The sequence below is a fragment of the Protopterus annectens genome, chromosome 3.part0 (assembly GCF_019279795.1).
Source record: "Protopterus annectens isolate FY-2018-M chromosome 3.part0, PAN1.0, whole genome shotgun sequence".
NCBI classification, from domain to species: Eukaryota; Metazoa; Chordata; order Ceratodontiformes; family Protopteridae; genus Protopterus; species Protopterus annectens.
The window spans coordinates 1,197,731,158-1,197,756,668 of NC_056731.1; the positions used below are offsets into that span (position 1 = coordinate 1,197,731,158).

Below are 25,511 nucleotides of genomic sequence, written 5' to 3' on the forward strand. Positions count from 1 at the left end.
TTTTTAAAATCGCCAGCAAAATTTGGTGATTTGAACAGGTTTGCCAGAAATATAATCATTGAACTCTGAACATGCGAACACTACTGCCAAAAGCTCTTTTTCAATTTGCGCATACTGCATCGCAATTTGGGTTAAAGTTTTGGATGCACAGGCTACTGGTATGCCTTCTAGAAGACATGCTGCACCAAGACCATACTTTGAAGCATTGCATGGAAGAGTTACTGGCTTGTGAACATCATAATATCTCAACGTGGGTGGACTGGCAATTTTCTGTTTCAGAATGTCAAATTCTCTTTGGTGTTGTTCAAACAGGAACCAGTTTACATTTTCTGTGTGTCAACTCACGTAAAGGTGCTGAAAGCTCACCCAAGTCTGGGATGAACTTTCCTAAATAGTTGACTATACCAAGAAAATGTAAAGATGTGACATTGTTTGGAACTGACATCTCAAGAATTGCTACTTGCTTAGACAGATGTGGTAGTAAGCCAGAAATCATAAACAAATGACCCACATAAGTAACTTCTCTCAGCTTGAATTTACATATCTGAGGATTCAGTTTAAGATTGACTTTCACGTGCAAGGTCTAGAACTTTCTTGAGGCTTCTATCATATTTGTCTTCACCATTGCCCTCTACAATGATGTCATCTATTATGATAGCACATGGATAACCTGAAAAAATTTGCTCCATCACACGTTGACAGACTTCACTGGCAGAATTTATTCCAAATGGCATTCTCAAAACTCTGTACCTTCCAAATGATGTACTGAAAGTAGTTAAAAATGAGGATTTGTGATCCAGCAAAATTTGCCAAAACTAACTTTTTGCATCTAAGACTGAAAAAATAGTGGCATTTGGCATCAGAGCTGCTACTACTTCTGCTGTGTGCATTGGATGTTGTGAACATTTAAGCACTTTGTTTAAATCTCTGAGATCAATACATATTTGAACATCATCCAAGCTTTTCTTATGAGCTACGACCAAGGATACCCATTCTCTTGGTTCTTTTACTGGAGTTATCTCACCTAAATTTAACATTTTTGTCTAGTACTGTTTTTACTTTGCTCTGCATTGCTAACAGAATCTTCCTAGCTGGTCTGACAACTGGGCTTACTTCATGGAATATGTGCCTCGTAGTTTGCCAAGCTCATCTTTGAAAATATCAGCATATTTACTAAAAAATATTCTGTGCAAAATTGTCTTGGTTGTTCAGACTTATATGGTGAACCTCCTTATTAAATGAAATCAGTCCCATTCTCAGACTGTCTTTGAGACCTATAAAACTGCAAGTCATAGCTGTTTTTTAGCAGATTGGCATGTGAGAACTACTGCGCCATCAGTTTGAATCTCTTTACCACCATAAGCAACAAGTTTTGCACACTTTGCTGAATCAAGTTTCTCACCAGCTTTTACCTTGGCAAACATTTGTGCTGATATAACATCGCACTTGGATCCAGTATCTACTTTAAGCTCTACCAGTTTCCCATTAATCTGAACAGTACAAAATATTTCTCACTTTGCTGCCAACTGATAGTCTACTGTATTAACAGTGTCATCAATCACAGAGACACCAACAACAAGTTTGCTCATGGCTTTCTATCTGTTCTACTTACTTCTTTGAATGCTCTCTCTTATTAAAAGAATGCAGCACCTTAGACTTGCAAAGCCTTTTAAAATGGTTCCATTTTTTACATTTGTGACACTGCTGACCAAAAGCTAAGCACTTTTCTTGGTTAGATTCATGGTAACCTCCACAGTTACAACACTTAACAATAAGATTAGGTGCTGTAGCCACATTCTGTTTATGGTTGAAATTGGGTACTGCCAGACCCTTTGGCTTATATCTGTTTTTTATCTTAGCTTTCTGTTATATACTATCAGAATTTGCACTGGTAGTCACTGTTTGCATGCTTCTGTCATTTGTAAGCATATTTGTGTGCTTCTCTGTAAGCTCATATATTTGACAAATCTCTATGGCTTTACCCAGTGTTAGTTCACTGTCTCAAAGCAAAATCTTTCTCACTGCATCATTATTAACACCACACCTAAGTCTGTCTTGTATCAACTTGTCTCGCAAATCACCAAATCTGCATGTTTTTGCTTTATTTCTCTGAGTCAGTAATATATGCTGCTATAGTTTCACTAGGCTTTTGATTTCTTGTGTAAAATATGTGCCTTTCCATTGTAATATTCGTTTGAGGATTACACATTCCTGTAAATTTATGTTTTAAGGACTCAGGGCCTTCCCACATTTTAGCCTGTATCACAATATGGTGGTTCTCCCCCTCCTCTGCATACATGGCAGGTGCATACACAAATGAGCATTCCCTCTCAATAGCTTCCAAGCCTGCTAAATTAAGAAGTATAAATGCCTTTGTACCCGCTTCTTTATCACAAAAAGCAGTATGTATGTATGAAAAGATCATATTCTTGTTCAAACACTCGCCAGTTCTCATCAGTATTATTATCAAACACCAGCGGTTCAAGTTTGTGAAATCCCTCTGCCATAACAACAAAATACATTGAAATATAAGCATAGACCAGATACTTGTGATTATGTTCAGATGCACAACAATCTCTCTGAAAGGCTTTACTTTAACACTGCAAGCACTGTGAATACTCCAGAAACTTCAGATACCTTGAAAGGTTTCAGTTAGTGTGAAAAAGTAGTACATTGTGAAAAAATATGGTTGTTTTAGCCTTTTCATACATTTTAACACTTTGGAAATTATTTCAAACACTTTTGCATTTATTTCAAATACTTTTATCAATATGTAGCAGTTTTGGATTCTTCATTTATCTTTATTTCGAAAGTTTTGAATGCTTCGCCTCACATTCGGCAACTAAAAAATTATTTAAATGAATTTAAGTACCTTTGAATAACTGCTGGCCTGTTTGCAAGCTCACTCCATTATATTACTCCACTTCTAACTGTGCGCCTCATGGCTTGTGTGTTGCTTCAACTTCATATCCCATTCTGGCACCATGTCACTTGTCACATGCATTCAAAAGAGATGATAAAGAATTGTATGAGTTCAAAACATTTATTGTATATACACATTAGGAACTGTATTTGGAACATGTATTTAAGCTAACTGAATCACTCATTGCTTCAAACATGCTTGCATCTGCATCTCCATTCATGCCTGCATTTACTCTGGCTGACTGTACAAAATGGCACTGTTCTTGAACATGCTCAGTATTTATATACACGTGATATCTAGTTACAGTGGCTGACTAGGAGCAATACACATAATGATCTACAGTAACTAAATTACAAGTGAACCAGTTCCCTTCAGTGGAGCTTAAGGTTCCTATTTTTAATAGAAATGCTATTCAATCTACCCTTCTAACTCTCTGTAATTTTCTCTTTAATCTTTTTTCACTCACTTGTGTTAGTTGCCCTTACTTTAAATATGTTGACCATTATATATATATATATATATATATATATATATATATATATATATATATATCATCAAAATATGTTTTTCAGATCCCCTTTGAGATCAAGGTGGGCATTATCGGCAATATGTAGTTGAGTGGTAAAGACCTCTCCTTGTTTCTCCACAATTGGTCTAAGATCTCTTTGTTGCCTCTGTCTACTGTGGTGGAGGAGCTATATTTTCTCTGAGGCACAGCAACTTCAGATTTTTTAATTTATTAGAGGGGGAGAAGGAAGCACAACTTCCATATCTGAGCTTTCAGGAAGACCCTCGACTCTAAACAACATTTTGAGCAATGTGCTTATTCCAGAATGGTGTTAGCACTCATTATCTATGCATGACTTGTCTCAATCCCTTTTGCAGGATTCAGAAGTGAGAGAGTAATTTCCATACATAGACATTGTATCTCACAGAGATTTTTAAGAGGGTTTCCAATTTTACTTGCAAAATGGGGATACATGGATTTTATCACACTGATTTTAATAAAACTGAGAATAATCAGTTTGATGCAAAGAACTCCCATGTTTGCTCAGACAGTATGCTGTTAAGTCAGTGAGATAATGGAACTATGAGAGTAAGGAAAATTTTCTGTTCCCCCAAGGTAGTTAGATCTTGGATTTAGTATATTTACAGAAGCGAAGCTTTAGGAGGTGTGGAGAACTGCCTCCCTAAAAAGTATGCTTTTTTGTATTTATGTTAAAGTTAAACTTGTATGTTGCTGACTGAACTGTTTAGTTCTCTGATGTGATTTTCTAAAGTTCATTGTTTAACTGTAGATCCCTTAAAGTGTTGTTGCATCTTTCCTAGCTGAGTTATTTTTTGTGACAGAACAGTAAAGAATATAATAAGCAGACCATTTATATAATTTAACTGTACAATCCCTGCTGAAACAGAAACCCTTTTTCATTGGAAACTGAACTTCAAGCATATAGTTTTGTATAAGAAATAGTACCAGTGCACTAGAAATTTTATGGATGAGTTGCATGTGTTAAATAAAAAACTTGAAAAATTACAGGCACCCAGCATCAGTATGCAAGACTACAAGTACCTGGTGATAGAATATGTCTGCAAATGTTATACCTCAGTGATTGAAACATTTTAGTAACCGCATAAGAACTAAATGCACTATGTACAAATAAAAATGTCTATACTGCAAGCAGGTCTAAGAACTTGATAAAGTCAAACATTATGGTTACAAACTTTCTCTTCTTCAGAAAATGACATTAACAGAGATTTAATATTTTTTTTTTCTGTGCTTTTTACCCTTGTGCCCACTGACCGCCAAGCCTTCCTCAACTGTGCCTGTTTGTTCTCACTGATACTAATGAATGACCCCAGTGCACAACAGGAGTGAATACATTCCTGAGGGCCATCATGTAGGCAAGCAGTCATGAGGGTTGTTTATGTTTTCAATGGCATCTTTGCAATGGGGGCTTTTTATGGTCTGACTCCAGTCCCTGTAGGGGGGAGCAATCTACACACATCACCACTTCAAGTACATCCTGTCTTACACTCACTGATGAAGGCTAGCATCTTGGTGACCTTTAAAGCCTTCCCCAGAGATATGTACCATGGTATCACTGCCTCTTCCAAGGCATTGTGGCTGTATGCATCCTGCTCTCCCTCCCCCAATGATGGGTACACCTGTCTTTCCCCACTAACTCAGTCAACCACTTGAGCCACTAATTGAACTCAGGTCAACTGGGATTTAGGGCTTTATCCCTTTGCACTAATGGAGCTAGCTTAGACATATGCTTTTTAATCAAACTTCCTAAGTCAGTAATGCTAATAGTTGAAAAATGTCCCCAATTCTGAGATTATGTATTATTTTTTTGCTTTTCTTTGATACTTGTGGTTAAAATGTTGAGAGGTAAGCCGCCAATGGACACTGCCACAAGTCACTTGCATATGTATTCTCATGGAATGCATTCAGTATTTTTGAGTCTGGAAAAAACTCAGTGATTGCTTCTCCCCTAGTAACTTACATAGATTTTCATTATTCACACTGCCTCTTGTGGCATATGAGTTTTCTGCCTGCACAAACCCACACTGGTAGCCTTCCAGAGCTCAGAATTTCCTCCTCGACTCCCTGTGATAGGGGTTTAGCTAAACCTCTTCCATCAGGGGAAGCCTAACCCCTGTCACAGGAAGTCATTTGTTCAGTGTTTTAGTGCCAGCTATAGCAATCACACAGTTGAATCTCCTCAGCCTGCAATGGTGGATTACTGCTTCCACACTCAAATAAGATCCCTCTAGGAACTTCCCTTCCTCTTTATTGTATAATTTTGATTTCTTTTTTGTTTTATTTAATATACCAATATATACTTGGTATTTACTACTGCAGCTAATTCCTCTGGGAATTCTAATGTACTGCTGTGTTGTTTGTATGCCTAATACTGCTTTTAAACACTGACAGGGCTTTTTTTTCTGAAGTGTTTTATGACTTGTACTGGAAAACCAAGTTCTGTGGCATCAGTTGAACACTGGAGACTGCCTCAAGCATTTAGAACCTCAATTTAACCATGATTGCTGTTTCTGTAGTTTATCTACTTCATTTTGAAGTTCTGAAAGGAAAATGTTGCATTTTTTCAATTTTTTCTTCATTTAAGTGATATTTACTACAGATTTAGTAATGCTATAACTACTGTATTGTTAAATAATGATTTTTGCATTGAATTACTTTATTTGCATTTTTTCTGGAGATTTTTTTTCACTTTTGACAAGGGAATCTCTAAGTAAATGCTCATTTATTGCTATTTTAAAAAGGCTTCTATTTGATTTGAGGGCATATAGTTGAATTTTGGCACTATATGGAGAAGTGAAATTTACTTGATATTGTGACTGTGTGGACTGTTTATTTACTACACTGTACAACTTGTATAACAAGACTTGGAAAATTTTAAACTGTTTTGACTATATTTCATGACGTTTAGCCACATTTCCTCTGTGGGGGCATAGTTTATATTTTCTATTATTGCTTCCCTTAGTCAGTCCTTAATAATGTCAGGGTATTATTCTGGCTTGTGTTTTTTCCCTGCCTTGATGGATTTTGATACTGCTTCCCCTCATCAAATCCAGTTTCACCTAAAAAAAAAAAAAAAAAAATTGCCTCAGCGTACAGTTTGTGAATCTGCTGTTGCCTTAAGCTGGCCCACAGACCACTTATCTTTTTTCCCTGTCACTGTCTGGTGTGAGCCCATAGCCTTTTATGGTCGGGGTTCAGACGCATTCTCCAGTGCTGTTCCAGTACTTGGTTCAGATACTGGAGAACCAAACCCTTTAGATGCAGGAAGGGAGATTCCTTGCCTGTCAAAATAGTCTGTCACTAGGTATTTTGTCTGTTGTTGTAGTTCATAGTAAAAAGAAACAGAAACTTCCACACTACAGACAATCAGGCTATTAGTATGTATAGGGATGATTTGGTTTCCTTCGCTAAGAGGTTTTTACAGTCAGCTAATCTCCGAGACTATGTTCCTATTCAGAATAACTATGGGGCTTCCTTCTCTAGGTGTTAGTCTGTGACTGTTGATTTTGATGAGGACCCTTACGCAGTTAGTAGTGAACACTCTGAGTCTGTCCCATTCTAATTCTTCATCCTTCAAATAACCCAAGCACATGTTCATCTTTCCACAGATGGTAGATAGGTTTAGAGATTTATTTGAAAGCTGTCTGGAGCTGTGCCAGAGATTGCTAGAGTTTATGATCTTATTGAGGGGGAGATTCCAAATATTCTGACTGTTCCTTCTCTGTTACCAACCTTAGAAGATTTCTATAAAACTTTACATAAAACCCCATTGGCTAGTGGACTAGTTCCTTAAAGACAATCATCATACACGGTGTACTTTGATCTTGCCACTGTCTTTGTTCATTCATCAACTGACCCAGCTGTGGTTTCTCCTGCTCCCAACTCTAACAGGAGGTCCTTGGCTTCTTTTAACCCTTCACCCCTGGATAAAGATGGCAAGAAATTAGAATCCCAGGGGAAAATAAGTTGCCTCAGTCTAGTAATTTAGTCTTTAAAATTTTAAATTATCTAGGCTTTATGTAGAGGTTTATTTTGCAATGCACTTACAATTTAGATGACTTTGCCACATCTTTTGCCTGATGAATAGAAGTGTTATATGAATGTGATTGTTTCTAGTGTGACTCAGGTTTCGAAACATACTTTGAGAAGTGTCTTAGAAGGTGCAGACACAATTTCTAGAAATGCAGCCACTTCTGTTTTATTGAGAAGATGCACTATATAACCAAACTTTTTCTGAGGATTAAAAAAATTAGATTTTGAATACTCCTTTTAAGTTCTGAATTAGTGTTTGGTGCTGCTACTCCCCAGATTCTCAAACAATGGGATGATAGAGGTAAATTGGTGCATGGAGTATCTAGAATGTTTCATAGTCCCATGTTCTCCGCTAACAAGGCACTCAACTTCAAAGGGCAGAATAAACACAAGTTTTCAGCCTAACAAGTATTAAGGTACCAACAGGAGATGTTAGGAGGAGTATGCTATCAAAACAATTAAAAGGGGTTCCTTCCTCAAAAAGGATCAAGCCCTGCTAAGGAATGACTATGTAGGTACAGTAGGTCACTAATGGCAGTCTGATCTTTCTTTGGGAATTTTTGAGATGGTGGTGGTCTCTTTATAGACCTATGGTAAGATTGTGTGACATTATATTTGCTTTATGGCAGAAAGTATGGATGCACATTGTTTGCCCTTTAAGTGGATTTAACATTCTACTACTACTCCATCTCTGTCCATCTCCTCATTTCTTAGTCATATGTCCCATGCATCTTGAATATTTCTGTTTATTCCATCTCTACAGCCCATCCTTAATAGTTCATTACTCCGATTCATGAGGTGTATTCAAAGTAGTCCTCCACAAGTGGTCTTGCAAACAGATGACTTGCCAACGTTCAGTCACTTAAAAAAACAAAACAAAAAAAAAACAAATCTTTCTGCAACTTTAAAGTATTATTACAGGGAGAAGACCCTGTACAACATTGCAACCCACACACCTCCGAAGTGCATATACCATTTCAAGGGTTTCATAGACTTGCGTGGGTGAGGAAATTACCCTCAAAGTTACATGACCTCAAACTTGGTATATTAACAGTGCCTTAGCTGAGCAGCTGCGATTTCAGTAGGGACTGGTAAGTTGTCCTTCAGCACAGTATTTTAAAACTACACAACCCTTTCCATCAGCAAGAACTTTCACAGAGCCAGGGAAGAATTGAATCCTACAGCCTGCTCTTGTACTCCTTCCCACACTGGTTTGATGTCTTCATTTCACCTAGACACAAGTTTTATCCGACCATATTGTGTCCACCTTTATCTAGTAAGAACAACACTATCTGTTCTAATATGTAGTTATATCATTTCCACTTCCATTCTGCAACTGTCTAATTGATTTCCTCTGGACTTTTTTCCAGCAACTTGATGTCAGGTAGAATGTGATAATTACCTTTCTGCTTCTAGAGTGGACCCCCCCCCCTGAGGTTAAACTCCTATCATGTTTGCTGTTCCCGCTGCCTTGACACTATCTTTTTGGTAATCCATTCCAGGTGTAATTAACATGCTCAGATCTTTTACTTTCTCAATTGCTATAATTTCCACCCCCCAACTAATACTTCACATCAGAGTTGCTGTGGCCAAAGTGTAGTCATTACTTTTCTCAAAAGTGAAGAGAATGTTCCAACCTGAGTCCCAATGAACCTTAGTTTACACATGGGTAGCTAAGGGCTAAAAAAAAAAATAGAACCACTTGCCTTTTTATCATTTAGTCCTGTGGTGTGGATGTTCTCTAGTGGGAAAGCATCCTGTGTTAGATGGTGCGTTCTTTGATGTCAATGAATCTTCTCCATTTGATCAGTTTTGGAGATCTGGTAGTGTGGAGTTCTGTTTTGTCCTTCTGAGCTCAAAAGTTATCTGAGAAAAGCCCTTGAGTATACAAGAAGTATAATCCATGATGAGTATCAGATTAAAAAAACTCATGGGGCATTAGGGGGAGGGTACAGTTAAGTTAGGGGAGGGGTGTAATTATTGGTTACTGCCCCTATGTGGTCATGGTGGGTGTTATCCTTTGTGTATAGGGGTTGATGGTCATAGTTCTTAGTTTATACAGTCATACATGTCACAATAAAAACTTTAAAATAAAACTTTAAACTTTTTAAATTCTTGTTGTCTGATCACTCAGTTCCATCCCTCAATACCATCCCTAATATTTATTCATTCAAATGTCTTTCTTAAAACCATTTTCATGAAAAAGAATTTCATGTTGGAGTTTATACTCAAATTTATTTGTGTTGTATGCTCCTTGTGTTAAATATATACCTTTTCTTCATAAGCTTCAACTGAATAAAGTTTTTTGGAAAAACTAGTCCTTGGGATTCAGATCATAATAACCTAATGTGTTATTAATAGACCAGATGAGTTATTATCAGTCAACTAAAGTTTGCCACGCTTCGCTGTCACCTTCATCAGATCTACCATTTTAATAGTCTTAACCCAAGTTCATATGAAGCTATTTTTTATGTAAAGACATCTAGGGATCGTATGGTTAACATTGTTTTTCTAACTGTAGTTGAATGTTTTTATCTAGTTTTAGTTGAGCCGTTACAGAGTTCTCCTCTCAGTATGTAAAAGATTGTTGGTTATTCCAGGTAAACTCTGTGTTTCCCCTTCATCACCTGCACATGGCCGTCCGTTCATTTTGTCATGGCCTGGTGATTAAAGTAGCTTAGCTTAACGTGATACCACTGGGTGGTCTGGAAGGATGTCGAGAATGGAGAGTGAGTATTCTATGGTCGTGTTCAATATATGGGGCTGCAAAAAGCAGAGAGGGATCATGGGTGGTCTAAAACATTTCTACTATTTTGTGTACACAGTGTTTATAGGGGTCCATTGGAGTGGTGGTTGTTCAAACTGTGTCAGTGTTATTGTGGGATGAAAGAAAAAATCTGTTAAATAGGTTGTTCCATATTTGATAGCAACATTAATCCAAGTAATTTTTATCTGAAATAGTCAATAGTTGCCCACATGGTCCCATTGGTTTATTAATGAAACCTGTATTATTAGTCTGAGCGAGGCTTAGAGTCCCTTTAGGATCACCTTATACCATATCTTTGAAAGGGTGAAATTAAGAATAAAGTGGTCTGTCATGTATCCAAGTTAACTAATGTGTTAATCAAGGTCTGCTGGGTTGATTCCATTGTTCAGCCATGTGTTAGTTCCTGATCTTTACTTTATTTAAAGTGTATAGATGGCCTGGTTGTTTTATCCATTTTGTGGTTCTGTGTTAGGACTATGAAATGTAACCATTTTAGATTTTTATTTTCTGCATGGCCTGCTTTAGCCAATTTGAAGGAATCTGATAAATAAATGCTGCCTGCCTCATGACAAATTAACTGTTCATCTCATTCTGATTAATTGTATGTTAGGGAAGTGAAAACTTAGTAATGACAAGTCAAAAAGCAGATAAAGGGAGAGGAATTTTGGTCACTGACTCATTCATATGTAGTAGCAAGATTTTGGAACTTGTCAATAACAGCGCATACTATGATCCCATGGGCATGGGCAAAGTCAAACTAGTTTACTACGACCTACTGACTGAGATCACCAACCTACAAGAAGATGAACTAATCAGCAAAAACCTTATGGAATTTCCCACTGTCCCACATCCAAGGTTGTCCATTTTCTTCAGGATCTCTAAACTAAACAAGAACATTAATGACCTGCCCTACAGGCCAGTAGTAGCAACAGGCAGTTCTATCACCGAAGCAATAGCATTATATCTTGATGTCCAAATAAAACCGTTAGCAGAAAGCAACCAATCCTTCATGCTTGACTCCATGAACCTTCTCAGATAAGTCAAGGACCTACGGAACCAAACAATTCCAAGTTGGTTACCATAGATGTGGAAACTTTACACACCATTCTGCCCCATGAGTATTGCATTCAAGCCATAATAGAAACATACAACTGAGAATACACTGCCCTACCAGGAGAAATTGAGGTTCTAGCAAGATTACTTAACCTGCTCCTTAAGAACAATTTATTTAGATCTTTGGATAAAATATCCAGGCAGACTAAAGAAATAGCTATGGGAGCAGCAATTGCCCCCAGTTTAGCTAACACAGCACTGGGCAAATCGGAAATGGACCATGTGTACAACTGCCCTCAATACCAGTGCATGGGATGCTACTACCATTTCATTGATGACATTTTTCTCATCTGGAACAGTGGACCCAAAGAACTCGATGATTTTTTTCGATCACATCAGGTGATCCACTTCTTTCCTTAGATTCACCACCAACCACAGCACCAGCAAGGTCAAATTTGTAGACATTACCATCAGGAAGGACCATGAGAAAGGGGTACTCACAAATGACTTATATTGAAAATTGACCTGGGTCAACCTCCTCCTCCATTTCAAGAGCATGCATCCTCACTGGCTGTCGCATGTTCCTCTCTAACATAGATGATAGGCAGGTGGGGTATTTCGTTTAGATGGTTTAATACATAGAAACACATCAGGATGGTTAGCAGCATCATAAAATATAAATGAACTGGTTAGCAGACAGACCTTATATCCATACATGCTTACATCTCAACAGTGTACTACAAACTGGCATTCGGACTTGCATGTGCTCAGTATTTATACACTTGTGCAAGCCCTTGGATAGCTTCTTAAAGATATATACACACAATGATCTATATCCTCCCTCTTAAAAAGATTGCCCTTTGTAAAAATAATGTCAGAGTTAGACATGCATTACAATAGACATTGGAAACAAAACACAATGTTCATGTCCAAGTTGCCATGTATCTGTTACACAGTTTAGAGGTATGACCAAATCTCGTAATGTAACAATCTGGACAAAATTTAGCAACAGGGACAGTCATTAATGAACAACTCATACCAGGAACTTCTGGATTCATTACAGGAATGGAAATATTCTTTGGAACTTCCTCAGAAACTGGAACACAGGACAACTTACTCTGAGATAGAAAGTCTTTCTCACAGGCTATGTGCTGTGGTATAGGCTAGGACACTGGTCTCAAATGTTTCCAATTCCACCTAAACTCTGTTCCTTGTGAGTCCACAATGTATGATCTCACTCTGGACAAATATTCTTCACAACACCAATCCAGTCATAACCTTTGGACGTTTGCATCCTCACTACTTCTTCTCATAATGGATTGAGCGTTTGCTGGTTTTATTGTAGTAGGAGTTCTGGGTTAGGCGTTTCTTCAACAGATTGGCTTTCACTGACCTGTTGTTCTTGACAAATGGAACCAACAATTGACTACTGATTGGTAATGTGGTTCTAGTTTGTCTCGACAGAAGTCTCTGAACAGGTGGGGCAAGATGTTTATCATGAGAAACATTTGTATTATCTCATTTTGACTTCTCTAGAAACTGTTTTGCACTTTGAACTGCATGTTTTGCAAACCATTTGACTGTGGGTATTTAGAGCTACTTGTGACATGAGTAAAGTCCCATTTTTCGGCAAGTCTTTTGAACTGCTAGCTTGTAAACTGTATGCCGTTGTCAGAAATAACTTTGTGTGGAGTACCATGTACTGCAAAATAATGTTTCATCTGAGTAATAACAGTAGGGTTCATATTACGTAATTGAACTTTTACAAGTTTGAACGCCATATGGTTGAACCCATATGCTCGAACTTGTAAAAGTTTGAATACGTAAAAAAAAATAAATAAATAAAACAAGAAAAAAACTAACTGCTGTAAGCAGGGGGGGCAAGCTGCCCTGCACCCCCTCACACCCCCCACTCTTTAAATATACCAACTCAAAGATTGCAGTACAGTGCAGTAAAGGGAAATCTTGCCTTTCCACAATGTAGTGCGATCTCAGAGTTGGTATATTTAAAGAGCGGGGGGCGTGGTGGGTGTAGGGGGGCTTGCCCCCCTGCTTACAGCAGTTAGTAAGGTTTTTTCTTTTTTTTTTTTTTTTTTTACAATCATATGGGTTTGACCTTATTACATTCGAAGTTTCAACAATTCGATCACGTAATAGGAACCCATGACAGTACTGGATGCTAGGTTAAGAAGTAGGTCAATCTCAAACCAATTGGAGTAAGAGTTTGCTAACACCAAATAATGTTAACAACTCCACTTGAGGATGTCAGTGGCTATTGTCAACCAAGGTACTTCAGGAATCTGGTTTAGCTGGAGTGGCTCTTTCTGTTGATGTGGCTTTGTACTATTACACACAGAACAAGATAAAAGTGCTCTCTCAAAATCTTGTGACATAGAAGGCCAAAATACTACTACTCTCGCCCTTCTTTTGGTAGAGTCAGTACCTGGTTGACCACGGTGCAAGACAGTAATGTACTCTTGTTGCAAAGACTTTATAATAATCATGTTTGGACCTTTCATAATGATTCCGTTGTCAGACAAAATCTCATCTCTGTATGGAAAATAAGGTTGCACTTCTTGAGGTAAACTAGATTGTTTTGATGGCCATCCTTGATTGATAAAGTGGTTGAGCCTGTGTACAACTGGATCTGAGGCTGTGTGATCTCTCAGCTCATCAAGATGTGTGGAAGAAGACGTTCTCACTTCCATGACTTCAAAGTCAAGGTTCTCATTCTCGTGCTGTTCTGTGGTGTTTCTGGGTAATTTGGATAATGTATCAACCAGATAAAGAAGTCTACCTTTCTTGAAGACAAGGCTGAATTTGAAATTATACTTTTGCAATCTCAGCATCATGCATTGCAATCTGGCTGGAGCTGAATACATAGGCTTTCTCAAAATAGTGACTAGAGGTCGGTGGTCTGTTTCAATCTGGACAGGTCTACCATAAACATAATCATGGAACTTTGAACAAGCCAACACAATTGCCAAAAGCTCTTTCTTGATCTGGGCATACTGCACATCAGTTTGGGTGAGAGTTCTCAATGCACAGGCAGCAGGTTGATCCTACTGTAGAATGACTGCACCACGACCAAATTTCAAAGCATCACATGAAAGAGTAACCGGCTTGTGAACATCATGGTATCCGAGTATTGGTGGACTAGCAATTCTCTGTTTCAGGACATCAAGTGCTCTTTGGTGTTGCTCTAGCCAAGACCATGATGCATCTTTACATGTCAGCTCTTTGAGTGGTGCTGATAGTTGACTCAAGTCTGGAATGAACTTGACTAGGTAGTTAACCATACTGAGAAAATGTTGCGGGGCTTGAACATTGTCTGGAGTTGGCATCTTGAGAATGGCTGTTTGCTTAGAAGGGTCTGATCTTAAGCCTGAAATGGTAAATAAATAACCAGCATAAGTAACTTATTGTAGCCTGAATTTGCATTTCTGTGGATTGAGCTTAAAATTCAGTTGACATGCCCTTTCCAGAACTTTTCTGAGGTTTCTGTCATGCATGGGTTGAGAGCCTGAAAGCTTCATTAAACTTGGCGTTCTACGGTGATTACTTGTGTTTTTTGCTGATAACTGGACTGACATCTGGATTTGACTTCATGGAGTACACAACTGGAAGCTTCCCTAATTTGTCTTTGTAGAGATCAGCATAGGTGGAAGAAATGTACTGGGTGAAATTAGAGTAGTGTTTTTTCAAGCTAACTTGGTGGACTTCCTTATTAAATGAAAGCAATAATCCCATTTTCAAATGGTCTCTGAACCCTAATAATGACTGGACATGCCTCTTGACCATATAAAGTAACAAGTCGTAGCTTCTTCCAGGAGAGTAACAGGAAAGCAGTACTGAGCCTTCAATTTGAATTTCACCTCCATAAGCAACAAGCTTCACACAACTTGCCAATTCAAGTCTTTCACCATGACACACTCTAGCAAATGTTTTTTCTGACATAACATTACACTTAGAACCTGTGTCAACTTTGAGCTGTATGGGTTTGCCATTTATCCAAACAGTACAAAATACTTCATTCTTTGCCCTTAAATCTACTGGATTGACTGTTTTACGAAGTACTGACACACCATCAACATAAAGAGTAGGGCTGCAGCTGTCTAATTGATCAACTCGTTTTGTAAAATGTTCCCTTTTAATAAAATAATGTGGGCCTTTTGAAATGATTCCATTTATTGCATTTGTGGTATTGTTGACCAAAAGCTAAACATTTTTCCTTTTAGATTTATGACTTCCACCACAATTATGACAGTTGGCAAGGAAACTGGGTTGGGCCCCATGTTTTGAGTTTGCTGACTCACTCTTATGCTTCACTGAGACTGTGCGAACTCTGGAATTTGCTGGAAAGCTCTGGGGCTTACCAGTGAGTGCTGCAGGGGCTACAGTTGCTGCCATGTGCTGAGGCCTGTTTCTTTTAACTACATTCTTCATACTATCAACACGAGCTTTATCACTGTGCCTTCTGGAGTTATTCTCATTTGTAAGTATATTTGTGTGTTTTTCTGTGAGTTCGTATATCTGACAAATCTCAATGGCCTTATTCTAAGTTAAATCATTGTCACGAAGCAAAATCTTTCTCACAGTATCATATTTAATACCACACACAAGTCTGTCCTTTATCAACATCCCTTAAATCACCAAATCTGCACTTTTTAGCTTTGTTTCTCAAGTAGGTTATGTATGCTGCAAAGGTTTCACCTGGCTTTTGATCCCTTGTATAAAATAAGTGCCTTTCCATTGTAACATTTGCCTGGGGGTTACACATGTCTCTAAATGTACATTTTAAGCACTCAGGTTCCTCCCTTGACTCAGCCAATACAACAGTAGGAAGGTTCTTCTTCTCTCCTGTATAGATAGTAGGTGCATACACAAATGAACGTTCCCTTTCTATGGTTTCTGACCCAGCTAAATCAAGAAGAATTAATGCCTTTGTATGGTCATCTTTATCAGAAAATGCAGCCTGTATGAAAATGTTGTACTCTTGCTCAGACACTCTCCATTTCTCAGCAATATTACTGTTAAACACAAGTGCACTGGGTTTTCGAAATCTCTCTGCCATGCCCACAAAGTATGTACAAACACACTGAAAATATGGCCCTTGTATTTATGTATGAACAAACTGTTCTGTAAGCTTGTAATAACATTCAAGTGCACAAAAAACTCTTTGAAACACTGTACTTTGCAAAATATGCTCTGTAATCGCTGTATTCTGTGAAATAACTTTACTGTAACACTGCACAAACTTGCAAACACTTTATACACTTCTGATAACTTGGATATCTTTGACTAATACGAAAAATACGGATTCGCTAGGCACGTATGGAAAATGCATCCGTTTTCTCTTATTTTATTTGTTTTGTGCAATTTGGACTTTATTTCAAACATTCTCCATAGTAATTTGAATATTTTAGCAATATCGGATATATTGTTTTATGCAAAAATAATTTAAAGTGTTCTGTTTGCCTCGTTTCATGTTTTCAAATAAAATAGTGTTGAGCAAGTTTTAACATCTGAAATTTGTTTCTTGCCTGTTTTGCGAAGTATGCACATTGAAAGGATGATTAACTCTTGTATATTCCATCCTGGCTTTAAGTCTTTTAGACATGCCACTTCTGACACCATGTCCTTTTAGACATGCCATTTCTGACATCATGTCCCTCGTCCCTCTCTAACATAGATGACAAGCAGGTGGGGTGTTTTGTTTAGATGCTTTAATACATAGAAACACATCAGGATGGACAGCAGTATCATAAAATATAAACAAACTGGTTAATAGACAGACCTTATATACATACATGCTTACATTTCAACAGCTTACTACAAAATGGCAGTCAGACTTGCACATGCTTCGTATTTATACACTTGTGCAAGCCTTTGGGTAGCTTCTTAAAGATATATACACACACACATTCATCTACACTGGCTAAAATGAAATGTGGTTAAATCTCAAGATTTCGGAATAGCTAGGATCTCAAAGGAAGCTGAAAACTTCACAAAAACATTCACAACCTGGAAAGCAATTTTTTGGCAAGAGGATACAGACAAAGGCTCCTTACCAAGATCTTAAACCCCATAATTCAACTAAGACTATCCAACCACCCTGAAGCCATTCAACCATCCTGCACCCCCCAAAGAGGCTCCAGCAAAGGTGGCAACCCTAAGACGAACAATGACTGGGGACTCAGCCTGATGCTAACTTTCTCCCAAGACTACAACAGCATTCAGAAAATTGTAAGGAACAACTGGGTCAGCCTAACCGAAAACAAGAGCCTCAGACAGATTATACTTCAAAAACTCTGATTCACAGCCAGGAAAGGTTGTAGCATAAGGACCTTTGTGGAATATCAAACCACCCTAAAGGATGAAAAAGAAGGAACCTATGCCTGCAGTAATCCCCTTGCAACTACTGCAGATACATGGGCTGTGAAGACATCTTTTGATGCCCCAACAACGGTAAAAGATTCCACCTCAAAGTAAGGGGTAACCGTAACACACAAAAGTGGTGTACAGAGCCCAATGTAGTAAGTGCTAAGCATTTTACATAGGCAAGACCATTAATAAACTAAAATCCAGGGCAACGACATACATTTCAGACATAAGATATAAGCTCCCTTCCAATCTAATGGCCATTCACTCAAAGAAAAAAACTAGGGTATGACTTCTTCACATTCCTTATAATGGACAAGATTGAAGACACCCCATTAAATGGCAACCACAATAATCAGCTGGAAAAAGAGGAGTTCAAATACCAGATCAGACTGCAGGCAAAAATGACCCCAGGGCTCAACACCACTGAGTCCATCTGCAGTATATTAAACCTAAGAAAAATTTACCATGAAAAATGTTATTAAACCTCAGGCTCCCTCCACAAATGAACAGTTATAAAGGACTCCGCCTTGAAGGCTTGCTTCCAAAAATAACAGTAACTTTTTTGCTGCATGGTCTGGATTATTCTTCCACTACACTCTAACAGTCACATTCATTTCTTCAAGGATGCATTATCCATCCATAAGAAATTTCACTTAGTAATCCTCTGACTCCCTGTTTGGATCAACTCGAATGGACTCCCACTTTGAAGGTTCACCACTAAAGGTAAAAATGACTATTTGACTGCATTAACTGTACCAAGATCCAGTACCAAATGAACAGTTTCAGTCATTGGCTCATTAATCAACGTATTCGTATAAGTATAAATATAAATTCTATAATTGTATTTTATAGTTTTTGTATGCACATTTCCTAAATTTTGGATCAACCTATGGTATGGATTAACTAGGTGGTATGGGAGAAATTCCTCCTTATAGTATGGTGTGTTGGATGTATTGTAGGTTTAGTAGCCAAATAACGACCACCTCCACAACCTCAATCACACTGGTAAAATAAAAATCAATGAACAAAAACGACTGTGTAAACCAAAAAAAGGACACATAGCTATAAACTTTAATGTAATTTTAATGCTGATTAAGTGCCTTTGAACCTATACAGGTCTTCTTCAGAATGAAAACCATAATCAAACACTCACATTACATACCTAATGTACAAAATACAAACCAGTGAAAACTCTGTATCAATTAACTTAATTAAAATTAATTTAAAAGACAGATGGTTTAAAAAGATGCAATCTTCAGTCTTAAGTAAAAAAACAATGTAATAAATGTGTACAAAAATCCTAAAAACCTTTTTAGTGTATCTCAGTGGTACATTACTTACATATGTCATAATATAATTTTCTCTGGAGCACCACTTTGTAATTTACATTACTGTTCAAACCCGAGGTATTGTAAGCATTCAATTCCAACTGCCATTTAAACTCCCTAAAATCCAGTTCACCATCTCTGTCATCATTGAATTCACTATTAACATGATCAATAGCACAAAAGTAAAACTTTTTAAATTTACTGGATACTGACGCATGCTTAGCTAATGCATTGTCGAGATTTGTAACCTTTATGGCATAGGAATGTTCATATACACTCTTCTTTAATTTTCTGTTCATTTTTCCTATGTAAAATGCATTACATGAGGAGCACTTGGCCAAATAAACCACAAAACAAGAATCGCAGGTGAAATGTCTTGGCACTGGATGTGCTCTGTTGTCACCCAAAACCTCAAAGAATGCCTTTTCAGCAATATACCTACACATAAAACAGAGCTGACATTTAAAAGTACCCCTTTTATTGTTAACAGATTTGTGATTGGTACTTTCCATTAACTACTTGAAATTAGATTTTTTTTATTTATAAAACCTGGGGCAGCACCCACTAGTTTTCCAGTGTCACCATTCCGTACTAAAATCCTCCACTTATTCTTTATAATGTTTTTGATAACACCATTGTCTAAGGAATATACTAAGGGCATTGAAAGGGACCATTCCCTTTCCGTCTCAACCATTACTTTTCTTTTGTTAATCAACTGTCTTTTGATTAACTGCATTGTTAATAACCTCTGCTCCCCTATGGGTAAACCTATCATGTAACTCATTGATCAACTTATCCAAAAATTGTGTCAGTTGTCATATGTTTCAGTCTGATCAATTGTCCCTGAATGATGTGTTTAATATAAGTCAGATGCATACGAGAATAGTGTAGTATAGACCACAAAGGAAAGAAAGAAATCTACGAGTCACGAACACAAGTTCAGCAGTTTATTGTTAGCGCTTTCATGCACCTTCAATACGTGCACTTCTTCAGACAAATGAATCAAAGACATAGCTTACTTAAATACAAAAAAGAACCGTCAATTATCTTGTTAAATAATTAATTATATAATTAACCTACCCAAACTTTTGTTAAAAAGACAAGACCTAAAATATCGTAGTGTAATATAGCATTGCAGGCCACATTTTTATAACTGATAGAACCCATTTTTTTTGTTAATTACATCTTTCTTGACCTACAGGTCCAAAAAATGAATACTGAATCATGGTAACTATATGAAAATTTCAAGAAATCTGTGCTGTTATTTATATCTTGTAAGAAACTTCCCAACTCAACAACTTCAGCTTTCCACACAAAAACAAATCATCAATGAAACAATGGTATAAATCTACCTTCCTCCTACCATTCAACTTCAAGGGGATGTTAGTCTCCCAAAGTGCCGTAACTAATCAACATAATTGGGAACCATTTGGGTTCCCATAGCCAATCCTCTCTGCAGATAATATTTTCCTTCAAAACAAAAATAATTGTTAGTTAACACTTCATCCATATTGTCAATCAGAAACCTACTCACTCCCGACTCATAATCCTTACTATTTCTCAGCATGTATCCTACCCATTCCAATCCAGTGTTGTGTGGAATTGAAGTATACAAAGATTTAACATCCACTGTTACTAGTAAATCATTTTCATCTACTTCTTTGTCCTTAATTTTGTTAAGAAAATTGAAAGAAACCTTAATAAATGAAGGTATGTTTTGCACCAACTTTAACAGAAGTTTTAGTTTTACAGAAAACTGTAGAGCACACAAATAACTTGTTGGAAGAGGACCAGTGGACAATGAGTTCATTCACCTGTTGCAGCCTTCATGTGATTTCCCCATCTTGAATAGTACTCCAGGTCACCCTGAATTCTACTGTTAATCTACATGCCCCCAGTTCTGTGTCTGGCCATTCCATGAATCCACTACTTCTCTGCAGTGAGGAGTCAGGATGCATAAAACATGAAAAATGTGCTAATTTTTATTATTTACTTTAGGGAGTTGATACTGTTGTGGTGCAGCAACAAAACCAGAGGGAGAAAGTGTGAGTCTTTAGTGTATAAATCTTCTGAAATGTTTCATATTGCTTTCCGTAACTGTAATAACTAAAAGGTTATACAAGGTAAACCTACTGTGCGTGGAGTCCTATTTGTTGTTGGGTAGCTTAGGTACTAGGATGACCTTGAGGGAAGCAGAATTAATTATTTTATTATACCAGTCAGTTATAGTGATGCAGCTAGGATACTTCACTAGATCCGACTCCACAGCCATTTCTAGGATACTTTGTAAAATTCGGGAGGCCTTACAGAAGAAAGATGTCACACTGCTACAGAACATGTAGAAAAATGTCATAAAATAGAGGAATGACATCATATAATGTAGCAAAGAGTGCAGAGGCTATGGCATGCACATTTGAGAAAATAAGAAATTGAGGGAGATGATGAGAGCTTACTTTATTTTCAGCATCTGAGAACAAGTGAGGTTAGCTTACAATCGAAGAACAGATGGCAGATGGAGACTTTGATGATAGAAGATTCAGGTGCCACTTAAAAAAGCACTTTTTATAGAAGGTGATGGGGCCATTATAATAAAATATAATCTAATTGTAGGTCACCACAACTTTTTGTGCTTCCAACATGAGTCTATGCTTCCCTGGACCCTCAGTCACTCTAGAATATTGATATTAGGGCTTACAGGCCTTGAATTAATGTAATGTTTGCCATTCAGTAGCCTGGTAGTTGCAGATAGTCATTCTTCCATGACAGATTCTTGCAGTAATGAAGTCTGTTTCTGAATTCTACAAAATAAATGGACTGTTATTATCCTGTGTGATTTTAAGTGTTGCTTAGAAAATGGACTGAAAAAAAGGAGATGGTGGTCATGCAGAATTTTGATGATATACATTGATGTGCTTCGGAGCTTGCTTAAAAAAGTATATAAAATTATGCCCCCCCCCCAAAAAAAAATAGAAAATGCTGTTTTTCTATAAAAGGTACTTTCAAGAGAAAAGCTTTGCCTGAAGATAAGAGTATCTGAAGGCAGAGTAGAGGAAAGTATGGCCACAATAATGTATTTCAGCTTTCTGCTTTGGTTCATAACCTCATCTCCCAACCCCAGTCATTGTAATTATTAAAAGAGAGAAAGAGAGAAGCAAAAGGAACACTGATGTAGGCAGGTTATGCTTTTTACCTTTGCACATGTATGACTATGTACCAGTATATATGGTATTTTGCCAGTTAAAGGAACCTGTAAGGGAAGTATCTTTACTTGTGATCAGCTAAAAGAAATAATGGCAATAACAATGTATTTTAATTTTCTGTTGCCATTGACAGTCACATCCAACATCCATGTTATTAGGATTGTAAAGAAAAGAAAAAAAATAATGATTCACTGCTGTGGGCAGTGTGTACTGTTACCATGGCCCACAGTACTGGAATATCTTGTGTCCTGCCAGTACACAAGTCAGAATGGTACCATGTGCACACTTTTTTAGTATTGCAGGATTCCTGATGACCGTTTTTGGAACTAAAGGAGAAAATGGCAAGGATAAGTCTGTGAGACAGTTGGAGAGTGACACTGGGTTAACAAGTAAGACAGAGGTAGGTAATTATCTACTGCACAGACATCATGTTTCAGACTTTTGGTTTGTTCATCTGGTGACCGTCCTATGTAGTAACTGGCTTGCTCTCAGAAAACACACTCAAGTGATGAAGCAGTGTTTCCTGTTAAAATACTTGAAGATAATATGTTTTTCCTTTAAAATTGTGTTTTGAGAATTATAACCTTCAAATATCATTGAGTTTATATACTTTGTAAACTCATGTTTTTTCCTAAACCCTCACAGCTACCAAAGATCCTCGTTTATATTCCTGTCCAATTTATAAGAAGCCAGTTCGAACAGACCTAAATTGTATTGCAGCAGTGGATCTTCGCACAACCCAGCCTCCAGAACACTGGATATTACGGGGAGTGGCTCTACTCTGTGATGTCAAGTAAACATGGAATGCCTCATTTTCGTAAAGCTGTAGCCATTTCATGACTTAAAATCTTACTACGTATTGTTGATGATTTGCTCTGTTAATATTTCCCTAATACTCGTGTGCAATTATAAAATATACTGTATTATTTGTTTAATAAAGCTACAGTTTAATGTATGCACTTTTGCTGGTAGTTCTTGCCTAAAACTTTCATGTAGACAAATCTTGATTGATCTTTTTGGATAGATTCATTGCACCCTTCAGGCATTCAGATTCACATATTGAGCTATGTATGATATTCTTTTGTGGACTACCTTGCATAACTCATCTTAAAACACACATATATATATATATATATATATATATATATATATATATATATATTGGGCTTCTTAATTCAGCCAGACGTTCATCAGTTACCATTCTTATATGTCTGTAGTTAGAATTATACATTTAGTCAAGCCATAACCGAGTGCTCCATTTTCTTAAAATGTTTCTTTCTAATAAAATGCTGTAATATCACACTTAGTTCTGTAATTTTACTATTCTGTTAATTACAGGACAAACATGAATTATGTACCAAACCAGTGAGCAGTTTTGCCTCAGTGGCTTTTATCACTTTAAAGGGTATGCATTTTGCAAATAGAGAATGTTATTTTACTTATATAATAAACTGTTTGCTTAACCCCCCCCCCCGGAAAATAAGATTAGTCCAAGAATGTATTTGCTTCATATATTATTAAAAAATACTGCATTGTGTTATGGCTTGAAGTCAACCTCTGTGAATATCAGTATTATTTCTTGGGTTAGGTCTTATTTAATTAGAATTGCTATACAGTAGTAAATGAAGTGGAAAAACAAAATACACTCAGGCTGTTAAAACTTCAGGTAATGATGCCGTGCTCATGCGCCAGTAGTTGTTTCTATACACATTTGATATAAAAGGCATACATTATCGTCTCTACTTTCCTATAAGTACATTTCTTTTTAACTTAGTGGAAAGGCAAAATATATGAAAGATGTGAATGTCTACAGAGCATGTTGCATATAGGAGTCGAAAGATGTGCTATAAATCTTTAATGTTCCACATGCTGTGCAGTTTTGAATTACTCAATGCATTTAGATGTGGTCGTTAAAATTCACAATGCAAAACCAAGAATATCAAAGCATAAAGTTCAAGACACAGTAGTGATGCCCTAATTGTGTTACAAATTTGTTTACGTGCAGTAAGATTCTGCAGAAAACTTTGCATTGAAGGACATGTAAAGAAGGGACTCATCCTTGTTGTTCTTTAGAGGCCAGTGTATGGCTTGATACAGGAAGTTACAAATGGAGCAAGGTTTTAAATATTGTTTATATATGCAATGCCTCGCTTCTCTGCTTTATTTCTGGTGTAGTGATCTATACATTTCTGTGTCAATCATATAGATATGCAGTGAGAAAATAAGTGAAACCCAAGCTTTAAAAGGTATAGAAATAAGACAATACTTTCAGAGGTATCAGTTATATATTTAAATGTACAGACTGATTGCATTGGGGTGAATTTTCCATATTTATTTCACACCTTGGAGAAAAAGATGTTACACATTTGTTATAGCATTTCATTGCCTATAATAAATTTCATGTAGCTTCTGTTTGTATCTGTCCCAAATTAAAGTAGCATCACACTATGCAAACATGGTTTAACAATGCATCATTCTAATCTGAAAAATAACAGCAAAAAATGAGAGGGACAGAGATATTCAAAATTCTTGTATTTAGAGAGAGGAGAGTATTTCTACTGTCACAAATTCACCACATCCCTGCATAGTTCACATGATGTCCTTATAATATCATTATGGTATGGGTAGGGAAGGAAAGCTCACAATTTTGTGTGTGCTTTTGTAAGGGCTGATAATCTAATTAACCCAAGTTGTACTACAGGACTGCCTATTAGAAGATGAGGCCCATTCATTTCTTAATGAGACCAAGTGAAAACCGCCAAAATAATGCACAGTAACTCAAAAAAACAACAAAAGTTGACTGGACTCAGTGTAGATAAAAATATATATATATAATTTAATAAAGCAAACCACACTAAATAAGCACTTTCATCTCTCGTGGAGACTTCATAAGATAAAACATCTGATGAAGTCTCCACGAGAGATGAAAGTGCTTATTTAGTGTGGTTTACTTTATTAAATTATATATTTTTTATCTACACTGAGTCCTGTCAACCTTTGTTGTTTTTTGAGTTATTGTGCATTTCTTAATGAGCACAGTGTTCTCTCAGAAAGTAAAACAAGGCTTGCTAATTTAAATCGAGTAACTGTAGTTACATGGAATACTTTTGTTAGGCTTCCCAAGCATTTAACCCCACCACCACCACCAACACACACTCTGGACCCTTATGTCTTTATATTAGAGGTAAAGCCTTCTGCAGGTACTTTTTTGAGGGGTGTTAATTTAAACAATGACTACTGACTTGAATGTACAGGATGGAAATTAATAAATCATTTG

General features: G+C 37.0%; 1 protein-coding gene across 1 annotated transcript in view; it reads left to right on the forward strand.

Annotated features, from left to right (window-relative positions):
• The window catches only part of DNAH5 (dynein axonemal heavy chain 5), a 1,226,896-nt gene extending 1,201,827 nt beyond the window's left edge, over window positions 1-25,069 (forward strand). Inside the window, exon 41 of the mRNA XM_044065791.1 lies at window positions 22,880-25,069. Coding sequence (XP_043921726.1) covers window positions 22,880-23,031 — 152 coding nt within the window. The 3' untranslated portion in view covers window positions 23,032-25,069. The remainder of the gene's footprint in view (window positions 1-22,879) is intronic.
• The last annotated feature ends 442 nt before the right edge of the window (window positions 25,070-25,511 follow it).